The 19,575-nt window shown below is 54.8% G+C and overlaps 2 protein-coding genes across 5 annotated transcripts in view; one reads left to right on the top strand and one right to left on the bottom strand.

Annotated features, from left to right (window-relative positions):
- Window positions 1-288: 288 nt before the first annotated feature.
- Prkcsh (protein kinase C substrate 80K-H) lies at window positions 289-14,077 on the top strand. Of its 3 annotated transcripts, none has more exons than XM_052754538.1 (18): window positions 289-419; window positions 726-878; window positions 1,031-1,147; window positions 1,858-1,953; window positions 2,049-2,106; window positions 4,167-4,284; window positions 6,969-7,098; window positions 9,410-9,494; window positions 9,864-9,942; window positions 10,528-10,614; window positions 10,790-10,951; window positions 11,025-11,121; window positions 11,529-11,598; window positions 11,808-11,897; window positions 12,157-12,231; window positions 12,316-12,415; window positions 12,504-12,654; window positions 13,760-14,077. In XM_052754538.1, the coding sequence occupies exons 2-17, from the start codon at window positions 800-802 to the stop codon at window positions 12,648-12,650; spliced, it is 1,590 nt and encodes a 529-aa protein (XP_052610498.1). In that variant the 5' UTR covers window positions 289-419; window positions 726-799; the 3' UTR covers window positions 12,651-12,654; window positions 13,760-14,077. The 3 variants fall into 3 exon arrangements, with proteins under 3 accessions (XP_052610498.1, XP_052610509.1, XP_052610518.1); XM_052754549.1 differs by having other exon boundaries at window positions 10,790-10,930; XM_052754558.1 differs by having other exon boundaries at window positions 309-423.
- A 602-nt stretch (window positions 14,078-14,679) lies between these two features.
- Window positions 14,680-19,575, bottom strand: part of Elavl3 (ELAV like RNA binding protein 3) — a 37,705-nt gene continuing 32,809 nt past the window's right edge. For both annotated transcript variants that reach the window (XM_052754667.1, XM_052754658.1), the window contains exon 7: window positions 14,680-18,527. In XM_052754667.1, coding sequence (XP_052610627.1) covers window positions 18,197-18,527 — 331 coding nt within the window. In that variant the 3' untranslated portion in view covers window positions 14,680-18,196. The remainder of the gene's footprint in view (window positions 18,528-19,575) is intronic.

The raw sequence follows: 19,575 nt of genomic DNA on the forward strand, positions 1-19,575 counted from the left end.
CCCCCAAGGAGGCTCAGCAAAAGAGCGGCGCGATCGTTTGGCGAAGGGGCTGGGCACGTCAGCGGTCACGTGCTCACGTCTCCCCTCCCACACCCCCTTCTCCCTGCGTGTTCGCCGGTCGTGGCCAGAAACCCGCCACTCCCAAGATGGAGGCACACTGCGCCGCCATTAAGCGCTAGACTTCCGATCTGTTCTCTCTAAGGCTGTCTTCATTGTTCCTACTCAAGATGGCCGCCTCAGCGGCCGCACCCGCGCTCTTGCCACTCCCAACATGGCGTCCCCGAGTTGCCGTCCTCCAAGCGTGGCGAGCAAAACGGAAGTGACGCATCCCAGAGCGTTCCGTTTTCTTTCTGCTGCAGGAACCGTGGCTGCTGAGCCAAGCTGGTGCGGGGGGCTATTGACCTTTGTCTCGGCCTCGTGTAGGTGATGAAGTAGCGATGGGAGGAAGGCACCCTAATTTCTTAGAGGTTGCATTAGGGAGGGTGGTGTGGAGGGATTGTAATTCCTTTGGGCCCGTTGGCGGGAGTTGCCCACTTCACCCGATTACAGAGACCTAAGGTTTTGAGTTCCCTTTGAGACTTTCACTGGCTCGGGTTGGGGAGACCCCCTGGCCCTGCACCTCCAACTCGGCAGCCAATTGAGCCCTCACTTTCCGGAAGTAGTGGTGAGTCCAGTTTGGGCTAAGCAGCCCTCTCAATGACCGGATGCTTCATTCTTTCCTGCAGTGAGAGGACACAGCACATCTTCCTACAGCCTGCTTCCTGTCGCAGAACACACTTCCGGTCTCGACCCGGACGGAATGCTGCTGCTGCTGCTGCTGCTGCTCCCCCTCTGCTGGGCCGTAGAGGTTAAGAGACCCCGAGGCGTTTCCCTCAGCAGTGAGTCCTTTTTGTGCATAGCCTGGTGGTCGGGAGGGGCATTTCCCGCCTTTTGCCTCAGTTTCCCGTAGCATTCTAGTGAATGGGTAGGTCAGAGGTAGTATTTATTTATTTGAGAAGATCTGGACTGAAACTCTTGTTTTCTTCCCCAGACCATCACTTCTATGACGAATCTAAGCCTTTCACGTGTTTGGATGGCACAGCCACCATCCCGTTCGATCAGGTGAACGATGATTACTGCGACTGCAAGGATGGCTCCGATGAGCCTGGTGAGCTGCCTCTGCATCTCCTCACTGCCCGTTAGATGAGCTTGCCAAGAGCAGATGCCCCTTGAGGATTAGGGCCCCGTCTCCCCATTGCTCCCTGCTCAGTGAGCAGGACGAGGCCCAGAAATGAGATCCCTGTTACAGGCTTGGGTTAGCTCAGTGGTAGAATTTGTAGGTTTCAGCCCCTGGTTTCCATTCCCAAGTAAAAGACCAAATGTTCAGATATATGACCAAGTCGGCAACCAGAGAGGAACGGGGAATTGCTTCCAGGAGGAGGTGAGGTTTCTGGCCAGGAAGAGCCAGCATGAGCACCTCTCAGAGGTGGGAGGGGGAGTGAGGCTTAATGGCATTCTAGGGACTGGTGAAGGCAGAGGAGGAGGGGCGGGGTTGTCAGGCCTTTTTGAAGGGCCTTAGGAGAAGCTGGAGAAGACTGGAGGGTTCTGTCGCAGGCCCCTGAAGATGCCCTGTCTCCCCTTGGTTGTTCCTTGGTTTATTTTTGTTTTTCAGACACTTGGTGTAGCCCAGGCTGGCCTTGAACACACAGTGTAGCTGAGAGTGATCTTGACCTATTGATCCTGCTTTTACCTCCCAAGTGCTGGGATTACAGACCCTTACCACCACACCGAATTTACGCCCGTTTTTCCGGTGCTTTCCGTGACTAGGTGAGACAAGTCTGGCTTGGAGCACATTCAACAGAGTTTCTTTTTCTGCAGGCACAGCTGCTTGTCCCAGTGGCAGCTTCCACTGCACCAACACTGGGTACAAGCCCCTCTACATCCCCTCTAGCCGGGTTAACGATGGGATATGTGGTAAGTGGCAGTACTCTGGGGATGTGGGGAAGGAGGCGGGGCGGGGGGGGGGTAGGGGTTCCCCTCTTTGATCTTTGCCCTCACCTCTGCCTCAGATTGCTGTGACGGGACAGATGAGTACAACAGCGGCAGCGTCTGTGAGAACACCTGCAGGTGGGTGGGTGGCAGGGGTACCCTGGGTACCCTGCTGCCTTGCCAGGCTCTACTTGGAGGTCAGGCCGCTTCCTTGTCGGTTTTTTTTTTTTCTTTTTTCCTTTGCTTTTTAAGGTTAATTTTCATTTGCTGAGTATGGTGGCACACACCTCCAGTCCTAGCACTTGGGAGGCAGGTTTATTTTTATGGTGTGTGTGCGTGCGTGCGTGTATGTGTGTGTGTGTGTGTGTGTGAGAGAGAGAGAAAGAGAGAGAGAGAGAGAGAGAGAGAGAGAGAGAGAGAGAGAGAGTATATGTCACCCACATGCATGTCTACTGCCCAGGCCAGAAGAGAGTGTCTGGTCCCCTGGAGTTGGAGTTACAGGTTGAATTCAGGTCCTCCAGAAGAGCAGCAAGTGAAGTCTCTCCAGCCCCTCTTGTTTTTTAGAGATAGGCTCTCCCTCGGTGTGCCCAGGCAGCCTGGCCTCACGAGTCTCCTCTCAACCTCCACCGCTGTGGCGCCTTTTGTCCTTTTGTGCATCCACTGGTCATGCCCCTTGGGAGCTCCACATTACCAGCGTGCCCTCCAGCTATGTAGCAGTTGAGACTGTTTACCTGTTCAAAAAAAACAGGAGCTGGTGGGACAGGCCTGGAGTCAGAGCACTTGGGAGGTGGCTGTGGGAGGTTCTAGATCTCTTTGGCTCCACTGGGTCTGAAGCATGGGCTGCCAGAGACCCTGTTTCAAAAAACAAAAAACTGGAGAAACTCAGTGCAGGAGAGAAACGGCTTGGCTTGTGCTTGGTGGCCTGACGGACTTGAACTTGAGCTCTAATTGGGTTAATGCTCTCAGTACTTGTTTTTATTTTTTTCCACCCCCCCCCCATGTTTTATTTTTTTAATCTCTCTCTTTTGAAACAGAGTTTCTCTTTGTAGCTCTGGCTGTCTCAGAACTCACTCTGTAGACCAGGCTGTCCTCAAAGTCACAGAGATCCACCTGCCTCCGAACCCCAAGCTCTGGGATTAAAGGCGTGCACCGTCAAGCCTGGCTTTTTGATCTCTTTTTGTGTGTTTGTGTAGTATGTGCGTAAGGTACAAGAACACGTGTGTGCAGATATGTGCATGAGGGAGCTGAGAGGACACGTTGGGCTTCTTGCTCTTTCACTCTGTTGTAAGCCTTTGAGACAGTGTCTCTCACTGGTGGCCAGCAAGGCCTGGCAATCCCCCTGTCTCCACCCAGGTATGTGTGGCCACAATTAGCTTTTTCGGTAGGTGCTAGGGACTTGAACCCAGGCCCTCATGCTTACGTAACATGCACTCTTACCCCACCCCCACCCCCAGCCATCTCCCAAGCCCCTGCTTAACTTTTTGAGACAGGGTCTTAAGCTTATCTTGGGTGACCTGGACTTTGGGAGATAATTCTTCTCCCTCTGTCCTCTAGTTGTCGGGATGACAACTGTGTCTGCCACGTTGGGGTTTGTTTTAGTTTTTGAGACTCCATAGCCCAGACTAGCCTCAGACTTGGCTAGCTAGCCAATCATGACCTTGAGCTGCTTGTTCCTCCAGGCTGTACAGCCTGGTGCTGAGTTGCGGGTGTCGTCACCACACCTGACAAACCGACAGCTCTGGGTTTGGGTTTTGATGTTTTGTGAGGAGCCAGGGTCTTACTGTGGGGCCTTGGCTGGGTTGGTACTCACTGTATAGACCAGGCTGCCTCAGTCTCCCAGGGTGCTGGGATTCCAGGTGTGCATCACCACGACTGGCCTGAGCCTGTGGTTCTTACTCTTCCTCCTCGGTCAGTTTGGGGACCAGCTTCCAACCCCATTCCTCACCACTTCCTAGTCTGTTCTGTAATCCCAAGGATAGGCAAGCTGTGCACACTGTCTGTCTTCTCAAGGACAGAACGGAGGCCTCTGGTCAAAAGAACCTGGAGGGGCAGGTTGAAGAGGGTTCTGGGTCTTGCCTTGCTCACCATTGTTCGTGGGGGGTGTGGATGGAGCTGGCAGGTAACTCAGACCCTTCTGGAACAGCCAAACCTGCTGGATCCTGAGTGTCTTTAGTGGTATTTTTGTGTGTCTACTCCAGAGAGAAGGGTCGTAAGGAAAAAGAGTCCCTGCAGCAGCTGGCTGAGGTCACCCGAGAGGGCTTCCGCCTCAAGAAGATGCTCATTGAAGAGTGGAAAACAGCCCGGGAAGAGAAGCAGGTGAGGGACCCTGAGAGATGCATTGGTAGGACCTGGACCTGGGGTCCTTGAGTGATGGTTGGGTAAACGCGTGTGGGGTGTGCACTTGACTCTGGGCTGTGATGAGCCTGTGTCGTCCCCGTCCCCCCCCACCCCCCGAGACAGGGTTTCTCTGTGTAGTTTTGGTGCCTGTCCTGGATCTCGCTCTGTAGTCCAGGCTGGCCTCGAACTCACAGAGATTGCCTGGCTCTGCTTCCCAAGTGCTGGGAATAAAGGCGTGCCCCACCACCGCCCGGCACCTGTGTCTGTCTTTATGAGTGGTTGACCAAGCACTTCCCAAGTAAGAGGCTGTCTGTCAGCTTCAAGCCAGGGTGTTAACTCCTGCAGACAGGAAGAACATCTCTTGGTATCCCTACCCCACTGTCTGTAACGGAGGCTGGTGGTTGTGACACTGTAGTTCTGGGGAAATCCCTTAGCTTAATGGCAGCAGAAACTGCTACAGTGAATGAGTGCGGTGGGTCTTGAGGATTCTTAGGCTGTGTGTCTCCCCCCCTTGCCCACTGCCTTGGCTCATCCGCTTCAGCAGCAGCACTGTGTGGGAGGTCCTTCCCAGTGCACTGAGATGGCACTGTCCAAGGGAGAGTCCAGGCCCCTCTCTCCCACCCCCATGCCTGGAGAATCTCTCTCCAAATTGAGGAGCTGGAAGGCCCTGCTTCATTCAGTGGGCAGTGATTGCCCCTTCAAATTCAGGGGATCTGGGGAAGCCAAGGGTGAGGTCAGTTCCGTGTAACCTTTGCCTTCCAGGGGAGGTGAGAAGGTCCTGGTGAGGGGGCCTGAGGCTGGCAGAAAGGCGGCCTACCTTACACTTCATGGGAGCCCTGTCTGTGCCTCCAGACCAGAGCTTGCCTGGGGCGCTGTTTGTTGTTGCTGCCCTACCCCCACCCCTTTTAAATTGTTTTTTTTTTTTTTTTTTTTTTTTGAGACGGTCTGTGTAGCCCTGGCCTGCCTGGAGTTTCCTATGTGGACAAGGCTAACCTCAAACTCACAGAGCTCACCTGTCTCTGCCTACTGAGTTCTGGGATTAAAGGCATGCACTACCATGCTCACACCTTTCTTTCTTTTATTATTGTGCTGAAGCTGGAACCCAAGGCTTTGTGTAAGCTAGGCAGGCACTCTCGTACTGAGCCACAACCCAGGGCTGTCAAACAGAGCTCTACCACTGCTGAGCCACACCCCAGCCCCTCACTGGGGGTTTCTAGGCAGGGGCTCTACCACTGAGTCACACCCCAGCCCCTCACTGGGGGATTCTAGGCAGGGGCTCTCACTGAGCCACGCCCCAGCCCCTCACTGGGGGGTTCTAGGCAGGTGTTCACCCTGTTCTGTACTCCCAGCCCTGTTGCTTCTCAGAACATGTGTGGATTCCCGGGGTATACCTGGTGCTATGCAGGCACCTGCCTTGGGAATGCTAGATACTTGGAAAGTTATATCCTTGCTGTTGGGTAGAGATGTTCAGGGACCTCAGGACATCAAGAGCTTTCTTGCATGGTTACCCTCACCCATCCTGGGGACAGGAAATGAAGATGATTTCCTGAGGGGGGCTATCTTGATGGAAATCTGTAGGGTAATTCAAGTCAGCCATGGAAAGTGTTGCAGGCTGAAAGCCGCATGGGAAGAACTGGAAGCAGAGCGTTGGGGAGGTCTGAATGTTACCCTTGAGTTTCAGGACAGGGATGGCAATGGGTGCCGATGAGATGGCTCAGTGGGGAAAAATACTGGACACCAAGCCTCATGAGCGGAGTTTGAATGGCAATGGGTGCCGATGAGATGGCTCAGTGGGGAAAAATACTGGACACCAAGCCTCATGAGCGGAGTTTGAGTCCCAGGAGAGAACTGGGTCTTGTGAGTTGTCATCTCACGGCCACACTTATCCCTCCTCAGTTTAAATGATGGACATGTGACAGGTGGGACTGGGGAAGAGGCCTAATGTCACACAGATTGTCATGGGCTGTATGAAGCTTCTGGGCTCCAAAGAGCCACAGGGAACTAGAATAAAGTTGGGGTGCCCCTGTGGTGCGGGTGTGTGTCCTGTGGTGCGGGTGTGTGTCCTGTGGTGCGGGTGTGTGTCCTGTGATGCGGGTGTGTGTTCTGTGATGCTGGTGTGTGTCCTGTGATGCAGGTGTGTGTCCTGTGATGCGGGTGTGTGTCCTGTGGTGCAGGTGTGTGTCCTGTGATGCGGGTGTCCTGTGATGCGGATGTGTGTCCTGTGATGTGGGTGTGTGTCCTGTGGTGCAGGTGTGTGTCCTGTGATGCGGGTGTGTGTCCTGTGGTGCGGGTGTGTGTCCTGTGGTGAGGGTGTGTGTCCTGTGGTGCGGGTGTGTGTCCTGTGGTGCGGGTGTGTGTCCTGTGATGTGGGTGTGTGTTCTGTGATGCAGTGTCCTGTGATGTGTGTGTCCTGTGGTGCGGGTGTGTATCCTGTGATGCGGGTGTGTGTCCTGTGATGCAGGTGCGTGTCCTGTGATGTGGGTGTGTGTTCTGTGATGTGGGTGTGTGTTCTGTGATGCAGTGTCCTGTGATGTGTGTGTCCTGTGGTGCGGGTGTGTGTCCTGTGGTGCGGGTGTTTTGGAAAAGTCTTGGGGAACAGAGGCACAGACAGAGAGGACCAAGCTGAAACAGAGCTGGCATCTCTCCTTCCACTCTCCCTCCAGAGTAAGCTGCTTGAGCTTCAGGCTGGAAAGAAGTCTCTGGAAGACCAGGTAGAGATGCTGCGGACAGTGAAGGAAGAAGCAGAGAAGCCAGAGAAGGAGGCCAAAGACCAGCACCGGAAGCTGTGGGAAGGTATGCTGTGGGGTGGCGCTTCAGCTCTGACCAGAGAGGAACCCAGGGCTGGGAGCTCCAATTCTTGAGGAGTTCTGTTGTGGGGTTCTCTGCCCCTGGTGCTAGCTGAGTGCTCTACCGCTGAGCTCCACCCCATCCCATCTTTGTTTTTGAGGCAGGGTCTCAGGTGGCCCAGGCTGCCTTAATTTCCTGTGTAGACGAGGAAGATTAGAACTCCTAATTCTCTTGTCTCTGTGTGCTGGATATGCGGATTACAGGCATGTACTACTATGCCTGGGTTATTTATGTTTTGAGTCGTTTGCTGGTTTTTGTTTGTTGGTATGTTTTGAGACATGGTCTGGAACTCAGAGGTCTACCTGCCTCTGCCTCTCAAGTGCTGGAATTTTATTTAAAGGTGTACCCCACCATGTTCTGGACTCTTTGTTAATTATCATGATTGCTCATTTCTTTGTGTGCGTAGTTAACTTTGTATTGGCCAACAAGTATGGAAACTATAGGAGTGATATGTAGCCTTGGATGCATGATCCTTTTCTACAGATGTGTTTTTTCATTTTGTCTGGTGCCTAGAACCTTTCCTCTGGGAATCTCAAACCCAAGTTAAAGACCTTTGACCTCTCAGCCATGTGCAGCTCACTTCCCCAGGCCTTCCACATGCTTGGCCAGCCCTTGCTCTCCTGGTGTCACCCCAGCCCCTCGCTGGGGGTTCTAGGCCAGGCTCTACCACTGTGCTAAGCTTTCAGCCTACACAGGGTGTGAGTTTATATGCGTGCTGTGTTTCCTGACCTCACCTATCTGAGGAGATGCCATCCTCCTGTTGGTCAGTCGCCCCCACCTTGACCTTTGACTGGTTCTACTTGTCCCATTGGTCACAACACCTGTCATCCCAGCTCTTGAGAGGTTAAGGCAGGAGGATTACAAATACCAGACAAACTTGGCCTACAGAGTGAGACCCTATCTCTAATAAATGAAATAAAATATAAAGAAGGGGGCTGGAGAGATGGCTCAGCAGTTAAGAGCACTGGCTGCTTTTCCAGAGGTCCTGGGTTCAATTCCCGGCACCACGTGGTAGCTCACAGCCATCTGTAATGAAATCTGAACCCCTCTTCTCTCTGATGCTCTCTTCAGTCATGCAGGTATACATGCAAATTACATAAAGTACATGAATAAATTTAAAAAAAAAGAAGAAGAAGGAGCCAGGCCTTGGGGGACTATTGTTCCAGTCCTTAGGAGATGGATTAAGAATTCAAGGCCAGCCAAGTGGTATGCCTTTAATCCCAGCACTCTGGTGGGATTAATCCCAGCACAGAGGCAGTTGGATCTCTGAGTTCGAGGCCAACCTGGTCTACAGCCAGAGTTACCTAGTGAGACTCTGTCTCAAAAAAACCAGTAAATAAATAAACAAAAACAAGGCCAGCCTTGGTTTCATACTGAGTTGGCAGCCTGGGGTACAGTAGACTCCTAGTCAAGAAAGAAAAGGCCAGGTAACTAGGTGAGGAGTCATGGGAAGGGAGGGTGAGGGCAGGCTCCTGCTGCCCCAGATCACTCGGGGCCTTGCAGGGCCTGGAGGGCTCTGAGCAGAGAGCAGTTGTGCTGGTCACTGAGGGAAGATACCGCTGTTCTGCCAGCTGCACTCTGGTCACCTGCAGGGGCTCTTGGCGTCCGTCTGTCCCCCGCAGGGGCTCTTGGTGCCTGTCCCCCGCAGGGGCTCTTGGCGTCTGTCCCCCGCAGGGGCTCTTGGTGCCTGTCCCCCGCAGGGGCTCTTGGTGCCTGTCCCCCGCAGGGGCTCTTGGTGCCTGTCCCCCGCAGGGGCTCTTGGTGCCTGTCCCCCGCAGGGGCTCTTGGTGCCTGTCCCCCGCAGGGGCTCTTGGCGCCTGTCCCCTGCAGGGGCTCTTGGTGCCTGTCCCCCGCAGGGGCTCCGGACACACCCTGCAGGTTCTGTTGTCCCATCTTTCACAGCCCAGGCCCCCACTCTTTCCCAACGCCCCAACTCTTAGGCTTCACCTGTTCCTCGGGGATGGGAATGCGTGTGCCTGCAGGGTCGGTACTCATCTTCCACCATGTGGGGCTCAGGGACTGAACTCAGGATGTCAGGCTTGGCGGCAAGCCTGCCGAACCATCTCGGTGGTCCCTGCGCGTATTTATCTTGTTCCTGAATCCGTCCTCCCTCCCAGAGGACACAGACCCTTGTTAAATCCAGTGCTCAGTGTGAGACTGCTCTCACGGTGGGACTCCATGTGTGGTGAGGGCAGGTTTGGGGGTGTTTAGATTTGACCACTTGTGGCACAGCATGACAGGATGCCCCCCTCCGCAGAGCAGCAAGCTGCTGCCAAGGCCCGGCGGGAACAGGAGCTGGCGGCCAGTGCCTTCCAGGAACTGGATGACAACAAGGATGGGGTGTAAGTGTGACTGCGCTGCCCATTGAGCCCCTCATCCCCGTCTAACTCACCTGGCCTTGAACTCATCAAGGAGCCAGGCTGGTCTCAGATGTACAGTCTTCCTGTCTGAGCCTCGAGCCATGGGATGGCAGGTGGGAGCTGTGACTGCCACTGGGCATTGGGCGGTTTTGAGGTGCCGGCACGTGGGGCAGAAGCGGATGGAAGCTGGTGGGTCAGGAGGTGGGTTTGGGGATATGGGGTGCAGGTGTGAATCCTCCCACTGTGCCTTGAGTCGAGTGGGCAGTGACTGGGCCTGCCCCTCACATCCCAGCCCTCACACTCACAAGGAGAGGTCCCAGGAGCCTCACCCTTCCTTGTCTATTCCCTCAGGGTTTCGGTGGCTGAGCTACAGACTCACCCGGAGCTAGACACAGATGGGGATGCAGTGCTGTCCGAAGAGGAGGCCCAGGTATCCCAGCCTAGCCTTGGCCTGGGCCTTGTAGAGACCACTGGCCTAGAGTGAATTCAGGGTGAGAGGGGTCAAGGTAGGCCAGCTCTGGTGGAGAGCTCCCCGCTGGCCTGAGGTGAGGCCATTCCTGTCAGTGTGAGACCATAAGTTGCTGGCCGCCTGGTAGGACCCTGGACGAGTACCAGGGCTCATGGAGCCTGTTCCCATGCTTGTCCACCCCACTTACCTCTGCTCGCTGCCTCAGAGTAGGAGTCTTGTACCTGCTATCCCTAGGCCGCCAGCTCTTTCTACCTGCCATCCTGGCTCTGCCCCTCTACCCTCTCTACTGCAAACTGGGTCCTTCCTGCCCCTTCTGGACCGTTGCTTAGGGTGTTGGCACACTCTGGCACCTTGCCTCTGTACATCTGTGCCTAGTCCTGACGTCCCCTTACTTCCCAACCCCTGGACCTCCTTCAGGCCTCTGCTCTCCCTCCTGGTCATAGTACCTGGCCCATCTGCTATGGCCTGGTCCCTAGTTGTGAGTGCCTGGGGCAGGGTGGGTGGACTTCTGAAGGCCTAACCCTGACCCCACCCCAATGCACACAGGCCCTTCTCAGTGGGGACACACAGACTGACACTGCCTCCTTCTATGACCGTGTCTGGGCCGGCATCAGGGACAAGTACCGCTCTGAGGTCTGTGGGGAAAGGAGGGGAAGTGGTCCTGCCCCCCAACCCCTCACAAAAATACCTCCTGGGCTGGCACCTGGTCCACCATGGAGGCCAAGATGTGAACCAGTGGTCCCCAGCCTGGAGATGAGGTTGCTCCCCAAGTCCTCAGCATTGGCCTCCACAATCCCGGGTCTGCCAGGTGCTGCCCACTGAGATGCCTGCCCCTTCTGCTCCGGATGTAATTGAGCCCCAAGAGGAGCAGCCACCAGTGTTGCCACCCACAGAGGAGGAGGAGGAGGAAGAAGAAGAAGAGGAGGAGGAGGAGGAGGAAGAAGAGGAGGTGCAGGGGGAGAAACCCAAGGTGTGTGTTGGGAGAATGGTGGGCAGATGGGTGGGAGGGACTGGCTACTGACTGGGCCCTGCCCTCTGCCCAGGAGGCTCCAGCCCCTCTCCAGCCCCCACAGCCTGCCAGCCCCACTGAGGATGAAAAGATGCCACCCTACGATGAGGAGACGCAGGCTGTCATTGATGGTGAGTGGGGACCTGCTGGGAAGGGGTCCAGCTTTCCTGTCCGACAACCAGGCCCCACCTGCCATGAGCAGGTCTGCGCTTACATGGAGGTGCTCCCTGGCCCTGCAATGCCCGGGTTGCTTGGGAATTGCTGTACCTATCCCCAAGAGTCTTCTCTCCTCATGGGCTGTACTTGTTTGTAACATGCATAACAGGCCAGGAACCAGCCGGGCCCCAGGAGCCCTGGCCCTGCACTCTAGAGAGCCAGGCAGCAGAGGAGACTCACTCTGCAGCTGGTCAGGCCTAGAGGGCCATCATTGTCGGGGACAAACCCCAGAGCATAAGAGGCAGCTGTCACATTCGCCGTGGGGCCCTGTTCTGTGTCTTCTCTCGTGGAACTGAGGCCCCCCTGATCTCCCACCCCTCAGCTGCACAGGAGGCCCGGAATAAGTTTGAGGAAGCTGAGCGGTCCTTGAAAGAGATGGAGGAGTCCATCAGGTATGGGGACCAAGGCTGCCTCCTGCCCACTTACAGTGTACTACCAGCTCCCCTCGGAGGAGGTGCCAGCCTGGCTCTTGCAAGGCCCCAGGCACAGCCTGTGTCTGCCCACCATGCAGCTGGGCCCTGCTGTGTGGGGCTCTCGGGTCCACACTCCTTCCCCTGGGCCCTGGGCTCTCGCGCCCTTCACCATTGACCTGCTTTTCCAGGAGTTTGGAACAAGAGATCTCCTTTGACTTCGGTCCCCACGGGGAGTTCGCGTATCTCTACAGCCAGTGCTACGAGCTCACCACCAACGAGTACATCCTGGCAGTGGGGGGAGGGGGGTGCAAGGGAGGGTACTGGGCAAACAAGTTAGGGTTCATATCTCTGATCTCATCCACTGGGGGGCTGAGGCAGGAGGACCTCAAATTGAGTCATGAAACTGAGCATAGTGGTACATATTTGAGGGGTGCAAGGAGGGTCATAAGTTCAGGGCCAACCTCAGTTACTTCAGCATGTTTGAGGCCAGCCTAGGGTCCCCATCTTCTGTCACTCAGCTCTTCTCCCTGCCCTTAGGTACATCTACCGGCTTTGCCCCTTCAAACTGGTCTCCCAGAAACCCAAACATGGGGGCTCCCCGACCAACCTTGGGTGAGTGGGCTGAGGTTTGTTGCCTTTACCCTGCCCCCAACCACCCACTGGCCAAGTGCTCAGCACCCCTGCTCTCTCCCATAGCACGTGGGGCTCGTGGGCTGGCCCCGATCACGACAAGTTCAGTGCCATGAAGTACGAGCAGGGCACTGGCTGCTGGCAGGGCCCCAACCGCTCTACCACAGTAAGTGTCTGGCCTGGGGCTGTGGGGACCCAGGCCCAGCCCAGCCCAGCCCAGCCCCGCTCCGCTCCTGCTCCGTTCCCATCCCCAGGTGCGCCTGCTGTGTGGCAAAGAGACTGTGGTGACCAGTACCACGGAGCCTAGTCGCTGTGAGTACCTCATGGAGCTGATGACACCCGCGGCCTGCCCAGAACCGCCACCAGAAGTGCCCACTGACGGAGACCATGATGAGCTGTAGCCTGGTAAGGAGGCAGGTCTCCGTTACAGTGTGCGTGTGGACTTTGCTACTCTCCTAACCTGTGCCCCTGACTTTATATCTTATTATTTATTTATTGTCTGTGAGACAGGGTCTTACTGTGTAGTCTTGACTGTCCTGGAACTTACTAGGTAGACCAGACTGGCCTTGAACTCAGTGATCCACCTGCCTCTGCCTTCCAAGTGCTGGGATGAAAGGCGTAAACCATGTGCCTGTGTGCGTGGTCAGAGGACAGCTTGGAGGTTGGTTCTCTTCTGTACCACATGGGCCGCAGGCACAGAACTTAGGCCAGCACCCTACCCTTACCTTGGCAGGCCCATGTTTTCTTAGGTTTTTTTTGGGGGGTTGACACAGGATCTCTACATAGCCCTAGACCAGGCTGGCCTCAAATTCACAGAGATCTGCCTACCTCTGCCTTCCAAGTGTTTTTTTGTTTTGTTTTTTTTTAAGATTTATTTATTTATTATGTATACAGCATGTATAACTGCAGGCCAGAAGAGGGCACCAGATCTCATTACAGATGGTTGTGAGCCACCATGTGGTTGCTGGAATTGAACTCAGGACCTCTGGAAGAGCAGCCAGTGCTCTTAACCTCTGAGCCATCTCTCCAGCCCCCCCCCCCCCAAGTGTTTCTTAAGACAGTTTTATTACCAGGTGGTGGCAGCGCACGCCTTTAATCCCAACACTCGAGAGGCAGAGGCAGGCGGATCTCTGTGAGTTCAAGGCCAGCCTGGGCTGCACAGAGAAACCCTGTATCAAAAACAAAGACAGTTTTGTCAGATAGTCCAGACTGGCCTTGAAAGTTTGTCAGTCCCACCTCCACTGGGCCACCCGCCTCCACTGGGCCACCCGCCTCCACTGGGCCACCCGCCTCCACTGGGCCACCCACCACGCCCCCTGTACGAGGTACTGATGACTGAACCCAGGGTTTCCTGTGCTAGGCAAACAGTCTGCCAGCTCAACCACATCTTTCAAAAATAATTTGTAGTTTTCCAGTGCTGGGGTGGGATCCAGGGTTCCCTCCATGCTCGCTTTTGCACTAACCCATGTCCCAGCCCCTCCGTCTTTTCTAATTCTGTCTTCCATCCTAGGACCTCAAGGCCTGAAACCAGTCTACTGATCCTGCAGTCTATGGACCACGGCCTGCCCACCCCAGGGTTTCTGGCCATCCTCCTGGTAGCAGGAACCCCATGGGGCTCTAAGCCTGACTTCTGGCCCAGGCTAGCCAAGCCATCTGTATTCCTGAGGCCCCAGCGGCCTCCAGAGATGGATTAAGGAGCTCACTCGCCTTGGATCTCTGGGTGGGAGTTATTCCCTGCCCACCTCACCCCTGCCTCCCCAGCTGTTGGGAGATGAGCGGATGACTTTACATGTGACCTCAGAACAATAAATGTGACTCGCCCACATCAGCTGTGTGTGTTGTGTGTGCTGTTTCTTCCCTGTTGGTCTATGTAGCTCAGGCTAGCCTCAGAGTATCTCCTGCCTCAGGCTCCCAAAGCATGGGCCAGTATGCCTGGCTAGGTCGCCTTCATTTCGGGGTGTAGAACAGGACAAGTGTGAGCAGACAGCAAATGTGGAGTGTGCTGGTTACTGCTGTCAAACTTGACAGGATCTAGAGCTGCCTAGGAGACACCTCTGGCTGTAGTCCCAGGGAGGGAGCTGAGGTCAGGCCTGGTGGCCTGTACCCTAACCCCTGTGGCCATCTGCTTCCTGACGGCAGTGCCCGCAGCCCCAAGCTCCTGCTGCAGGCCTCCTGCCATGGGGACTGGACTCCTGTCCCAGCTACGAAATTGGCACTCGGGAAGCAGCTGTGTGCAGAGCCTTGCAGCCAGCCCTGCAAGCCGACCGACGGTCAAGACACCCAGCGCCTGGTGATTGGTAGACTGTAGGCTATTGAGGCCTATTGAGATCCGCCTGCCATCTTTAGAGACCCCAGCCCAGGGGGATGGTGTCCTTCCTGGGTTTCCCTCCCACCACCCCTGCCCACAGGGGTACACAAATCACCTGAGACTTAAGATTCTGAACTTTTTATTTTCTGGCATGAAAAGTACAAATAATTAAACAATTCCATGTAAAAGTCAGTTACCGCGGCCAGGCCTGGAATCTCAGTAATAAATAGTCTAAACGCAACTTGAAGTGTTCGTGGGTTTGGGTTGAGGTTTGGTTTTTTTTTTTTGTTTTTTTTCTACAGTTCTTTATATCACCTCCAACATGGACTCTGTCATGGTTTGAAACTTTCCCAATAAACAGGATGAAGGAAGGGTTGGAGGGGCTGAGCCCCCTCCCTACTGGCCCTGCCCCTGGCCCCCAGGGACTTTGGAAGACCCAAGGGCCCCTCTCCCTGGGAGCCCTTGGCCTGGCCCTCTTGGGGGACTGGCCTCCAGGGAGGGGGCCTGGCTGGGCTAAGCTTGTGTCTTAGAAAAAAGTCCCCTCCTCCCAGTCTTGGGGGCAGCAGGGACCTAGGCCTTGGTGGGAGGGGGTGGGGGGGAGGAGCCCCCTCTTCAGAGCCCGCCCTCCCCCCAGGGTGGGGGACAAACCCAGCCCTTATTGCTCGGATGCCTCCAGCATGTGCGGAGGGCAGGGGGAGACCCCAGAAACAGCAGGGAAAGAAGGGGTCGGACCCCCTGAAGGCGGGGAGTCCCTGTCCTGCTGGGAGGGAGGGGGAGGATTAGGGCAGACTTAGAAACCACCAGAATAAATAGGTTTGGTGTATCGTGAGCAAGCTAGAGTTCACCAGCTAATAGACAAAAAACTTCTCAAGACAATAGCAAAACAATCCCGTTGAGAGGCCCTGGGCACCGACAGCTGTGGGGACCCCACCCCTCGGAGCCCACGGCACCCCCGGGGGGCACTCCGCTACCATTACTGTTATTAATAATTATTACTTTAATGACTCCACTTCCCCTTTTTATAAATAAATTAGGCATAACCACATCTCAGCAAAACTGAAAGAAAAGGGACATCTTCCTTCAACTTGCAAAGCAATGAGAGAACAGAAATATACACAAAGGTCCTTAACAGGCCAACAAGGATAATAAATAGTTAACATAGCAATAAGTTAAAACTACATGAAGCTAAATTCAGCAAAAAAGTACAAGAAAGTTAACTGGTGACAGTTTATCTTTTTTTTCCTTTTTTTTGTTTTTTAAATCGTCTTTGTGTGTGTTTTTGTCTTTTTTTCTTTCTTTCCTGTTGCTATATTTCATCTTCTGAGTTTTCTTTCTTTTTCTTTTTTTTTTTCATTTTTTATTTTTTGGTCTTTTTTTAATTTTTTTTTTTCTTTTTGTTCCTTGCAGCAGAAACTCCACAGACGGTTAAGAACAACACCAGGAGGGGTGGGGAGAGAGAGTTGGGACGCTCAAATGGGACCGTGGCCAGACACCAAACGCAGAGGACACCGGAAGAAAGCAACTAGAACCAGTGGGCGGGGGGCTTCACGACTCTCGGGTGTGACTGGGCCCACTGAGGGGTGGGTTGAAGGTTTGGGGCTCCCAGGGGCTCCAGCCTGTGGCTTCTGTTGGAACTTGCATAAAAGAATAAAAAGTCAAAGTGTGGGGTTTGGATGCAAAATCCAGTCAGAAGCCAGGGCTGGGGCTCATGAAGGCTGCATCCATGGTTCCCCCACAGTCCGGAAAGACGAAAAAACCCAACAATCAAAAGAGGGCGACACGTGGATGGGAAGGAATGTGGGGGACACCTTGGGTCCATCCACCCCTGCATCTGGGGGGGGGGGGGTGCTGGGTGCTTGCTGCGGTGGGGAGCACGCTGGCCCTAGATGAGGGAGACTGCAGACCTCCCCCTGGTCCCAGGGAGGCTGAGCCCCAGGGGCACGGGGGTCCTTTGGCCTCAGTGTTGTGGGGAGCCCCCTCCAGCCCACGGTGATGCCAAAGTGGAACGAGGTATTGTGTGTTTGGATGCATGGACGCCATGTGTGTACGCCTGTGTGGTGGGCAGCAGGGAGGCCCCTGGTGGGCTAAGGAGTCTGTGCAGAGAACCTGGGGCTGGGGCTTATTGGGGCCCAGGGAGAAGTGGCTGGACAGCCTGGCTGGAGGAAGTACCTAGATCAAGGTCTCCAGTGGGAACGTCTTGTCTGGGCCTGTAGGGTGCTGTGAACATGGGTGTATGTCCCTAGGTGTTGTATGTTTCTAGGTGACCTATTTGTTTTTGTGTTTTGAGACAAGGTCTTACGTAGCCCAGGCTGACCTCATACTCACTATGTAGCCAAGGCTAGTCTTGACCTGATCTTCTGCCTCTGCCTCTCAAGTGCTAGGATGAATGAGGGCTGTGCACCACCACACCAGGTTTATGCAGTGCTGGGGATGAACCCAGGCTTCGTTACACTCTACAAGCACTCCGCCAACCCAGTGGCATCCCAGGCTCTCTTTGGAAACTTGTGTCCAGATTCCTACATCCGAATGGATCTGTCACAGTGGCTTGTATACACGTGGTTTTGTGGACAAGCAGCCAATGTCTGTGTCGATGCAACCCCAAGGTCCGTGTGTCTCCGTCCTCTGGTGTGGGTTTGGTCAACCTTCCTGAATGTATCCTGAAATGTTTCTGTGTGTGTTGTGTATCTGTTTCCAAGGTCCAAGTGTATGTCCCTCCTGGCTTCCTGTGGCTGTGTGTGTGTGTGTGTGTGTGTGTGTGTGTGTGTGTGTGTGTGTGTACTGGCGGCCCTGTGGACTTCCAACCCCTCAGCCCTGCTCCCTGTGCCCTCTGCCCCAGTTAGTTGGTAAACATAACTTGCCAAAATAGTTTCTTTTTTTTTTTTTGTCTTTTTTTTGTGATTTTTTTTCAAGTTCAAGAATCCCCAGTAAAAATTCTCCACGAGGTCTTTTCCCCTTTTTACAAAAATAGAGATTTTCTTCCCCTCCCACCCCACCCCACCCCTTTTTTTTTTTTTCATTTTGTTTCTGCTTCCTGCCCTGCCCCAACCCTGCTCCCTGTTTTCTGCCCAGGGGACTGGGGCGGGGGGATGGGGATGCCCACACCCCTCTTTCGTGTTTTTGCTGTTTTGGGGATTTTTAAACCTGCTCCCTCCCCTTTCTTGCGGTATAGGACAGGCCTGGGCAAGGGAGGCCTGGGTGGGGCACTGCTGTGTCCCCTGAGCCAACCCATGCAGGGTGGTGAGGGGGAGGTGGGATGGGGGGGGTCTCCTCTCTGCTTTCTTCTTTTTATTTTTAGCCGAAAAAAGAAACAAAAGCCATCACCATGAACCAAACCAAGACGAGAGAGTGAACAGGCCCCAGCTGGGTGGGGGGGAAGCAGGGAGAACAGGGTGGGGGTCCCCCCCATTCCTGCAGACCCCCCCATCCCAATGCTCACCCTGTGGTGTTTTTTGCAGGTGTGTGGGTCTGCCTGCTCTTGCAGTCACGCTCTCTCTCTCTCTCTCTCCCTCTCTCTCTCTCTCTCCCTCTCTCCTCTCTCTCTCTCCTCCCTCTCTCCCTCTCTCCCTCTCTCTCTCTCTCTCTCTCTCTCTCTCTCTCTCTCTCTCTCTCTGCTGCCCGGGGAGGGAGGGCGGCGACCTCTCAGGCCTTATGTTGCTTGCTGGTCTTGAAGGACACCTGCAGCACACGCTCACCCAGGCGGTAGCCGTTCAGGCTGGCGATGGCCATGGCTGCCTCATCGTAGTTGGTCATCGTGACAAAGCCGAAGCCCTTGCACTTGTTGGTGGTGAAATCTCGGATGACCTTGACATTGGTGACTGCCCCAAAGGGTCCGAAAAGCTGCCACAGCACACTCTCATCGGCTTCCGGGGACAGGTTGTACACGAAGATGCACCAGCCGGCGCCCGCAGCGCCTCCAGACAGGCCCACACCGGCCAGGCCGCTCATGCCGTCGATGGCGATTGGGGAAAACCTGGCGATGAGCGGACAGGGGACTACTTTGGGGGTCACGCGGGCTCTGCCCTGATCCCCAGCATGCCTCCGAGACCCCCATTGGGAGAACCCTATACTGTCCTAACCTAGCTGTGACCCCATTACCTGTTTCTGACCTCACTGAGACACCAGTCCCTGACCTGCAAACTGTCCTCCAGAGCTCTCCAAATATCACCTATGACCCTGTCCTAAAGTACCATCTCTATCTTGATCTCATGACCTTTGACCCTACCTGGATCTTCACCCTTCCGTAGTGACACCTTCTAAGTCAACTTCTGTTCTGTGTGGCCCAGCTGGCTTTGAACTCACTATGTAGCCAAGGGTGGCTTCTCGGTTTTGCTTTTGTTCCTCTTTGCCTACTGATCTTGAACTTCCGCTTCCCGTCTCTCCCCTCCCAAGTGCTGGCATTGCACAGCACACCAGGCTTCCTCAGTGCTGGGGTGGAACCCAAGGCTTTGTGCACGCCAGAAGTGCCCTTCCAGTTCAGCTGCATCCCCAGGCTCCACCCCTTCAAAACCAACTCGGGGGTGTGTGTGTGTGTGTGTGTGTGTGTGTGTGTGTGAGAGAGAGAGAGAGAGAGAGAGGAGAGAGAGAGAGATAGAGATAGAGAGAGAGAGAGAACAGAGGGAGACAGACTGACTGCACCCCACCCATGCTGACCTTGAACTGAATTGCAGTTCTTGCCTCAGCCTCCATGGCGGCACTGGGTAAGGAGCCCAGCACTTTGTAAATGCAGCACAGGCACCAACTGAGCCCCAGCTCTTCTTCTGGCTGTTTTGACCCAGGTCCGACCCTGTCCTGGTACTAATCTGCCCTGACATCTCTGACTCCATTTTGACTCCCCCTGTGTGAGTAAACCTGGCCCTGCAAGAGCAGCACAGGGTGTTTTACGGGGCCCAGGGGTCCAGCACCTTCCGGCACTATAAAGTGGCCCCGTCTATCTGCCTTTCTGGTCTTTTCCCTATCCGAATCATAAGCAGCACCCCCTGACCTCAAAGTTTTTCTTTCTCTGGTTTCAATTACCTGTA

This window comes from Peromyscus californicus, unplaced genomic scaffold (assembly GCF_007827085.1).
Source record: "Peromyscus californicus insignis strain IS unplaced genomic scaffold, ASM782708v3 Scaffold_11__1_contigs__length_118956290, whole genome shotgun sequence".
NCBI classification, from domain to species: domain Eukaryota; kingdom Metazoa; phylum Chordata; class Mammalia; order Rodentia; family Cricetidae; genus Peromyscus; species Peromyscus californicus.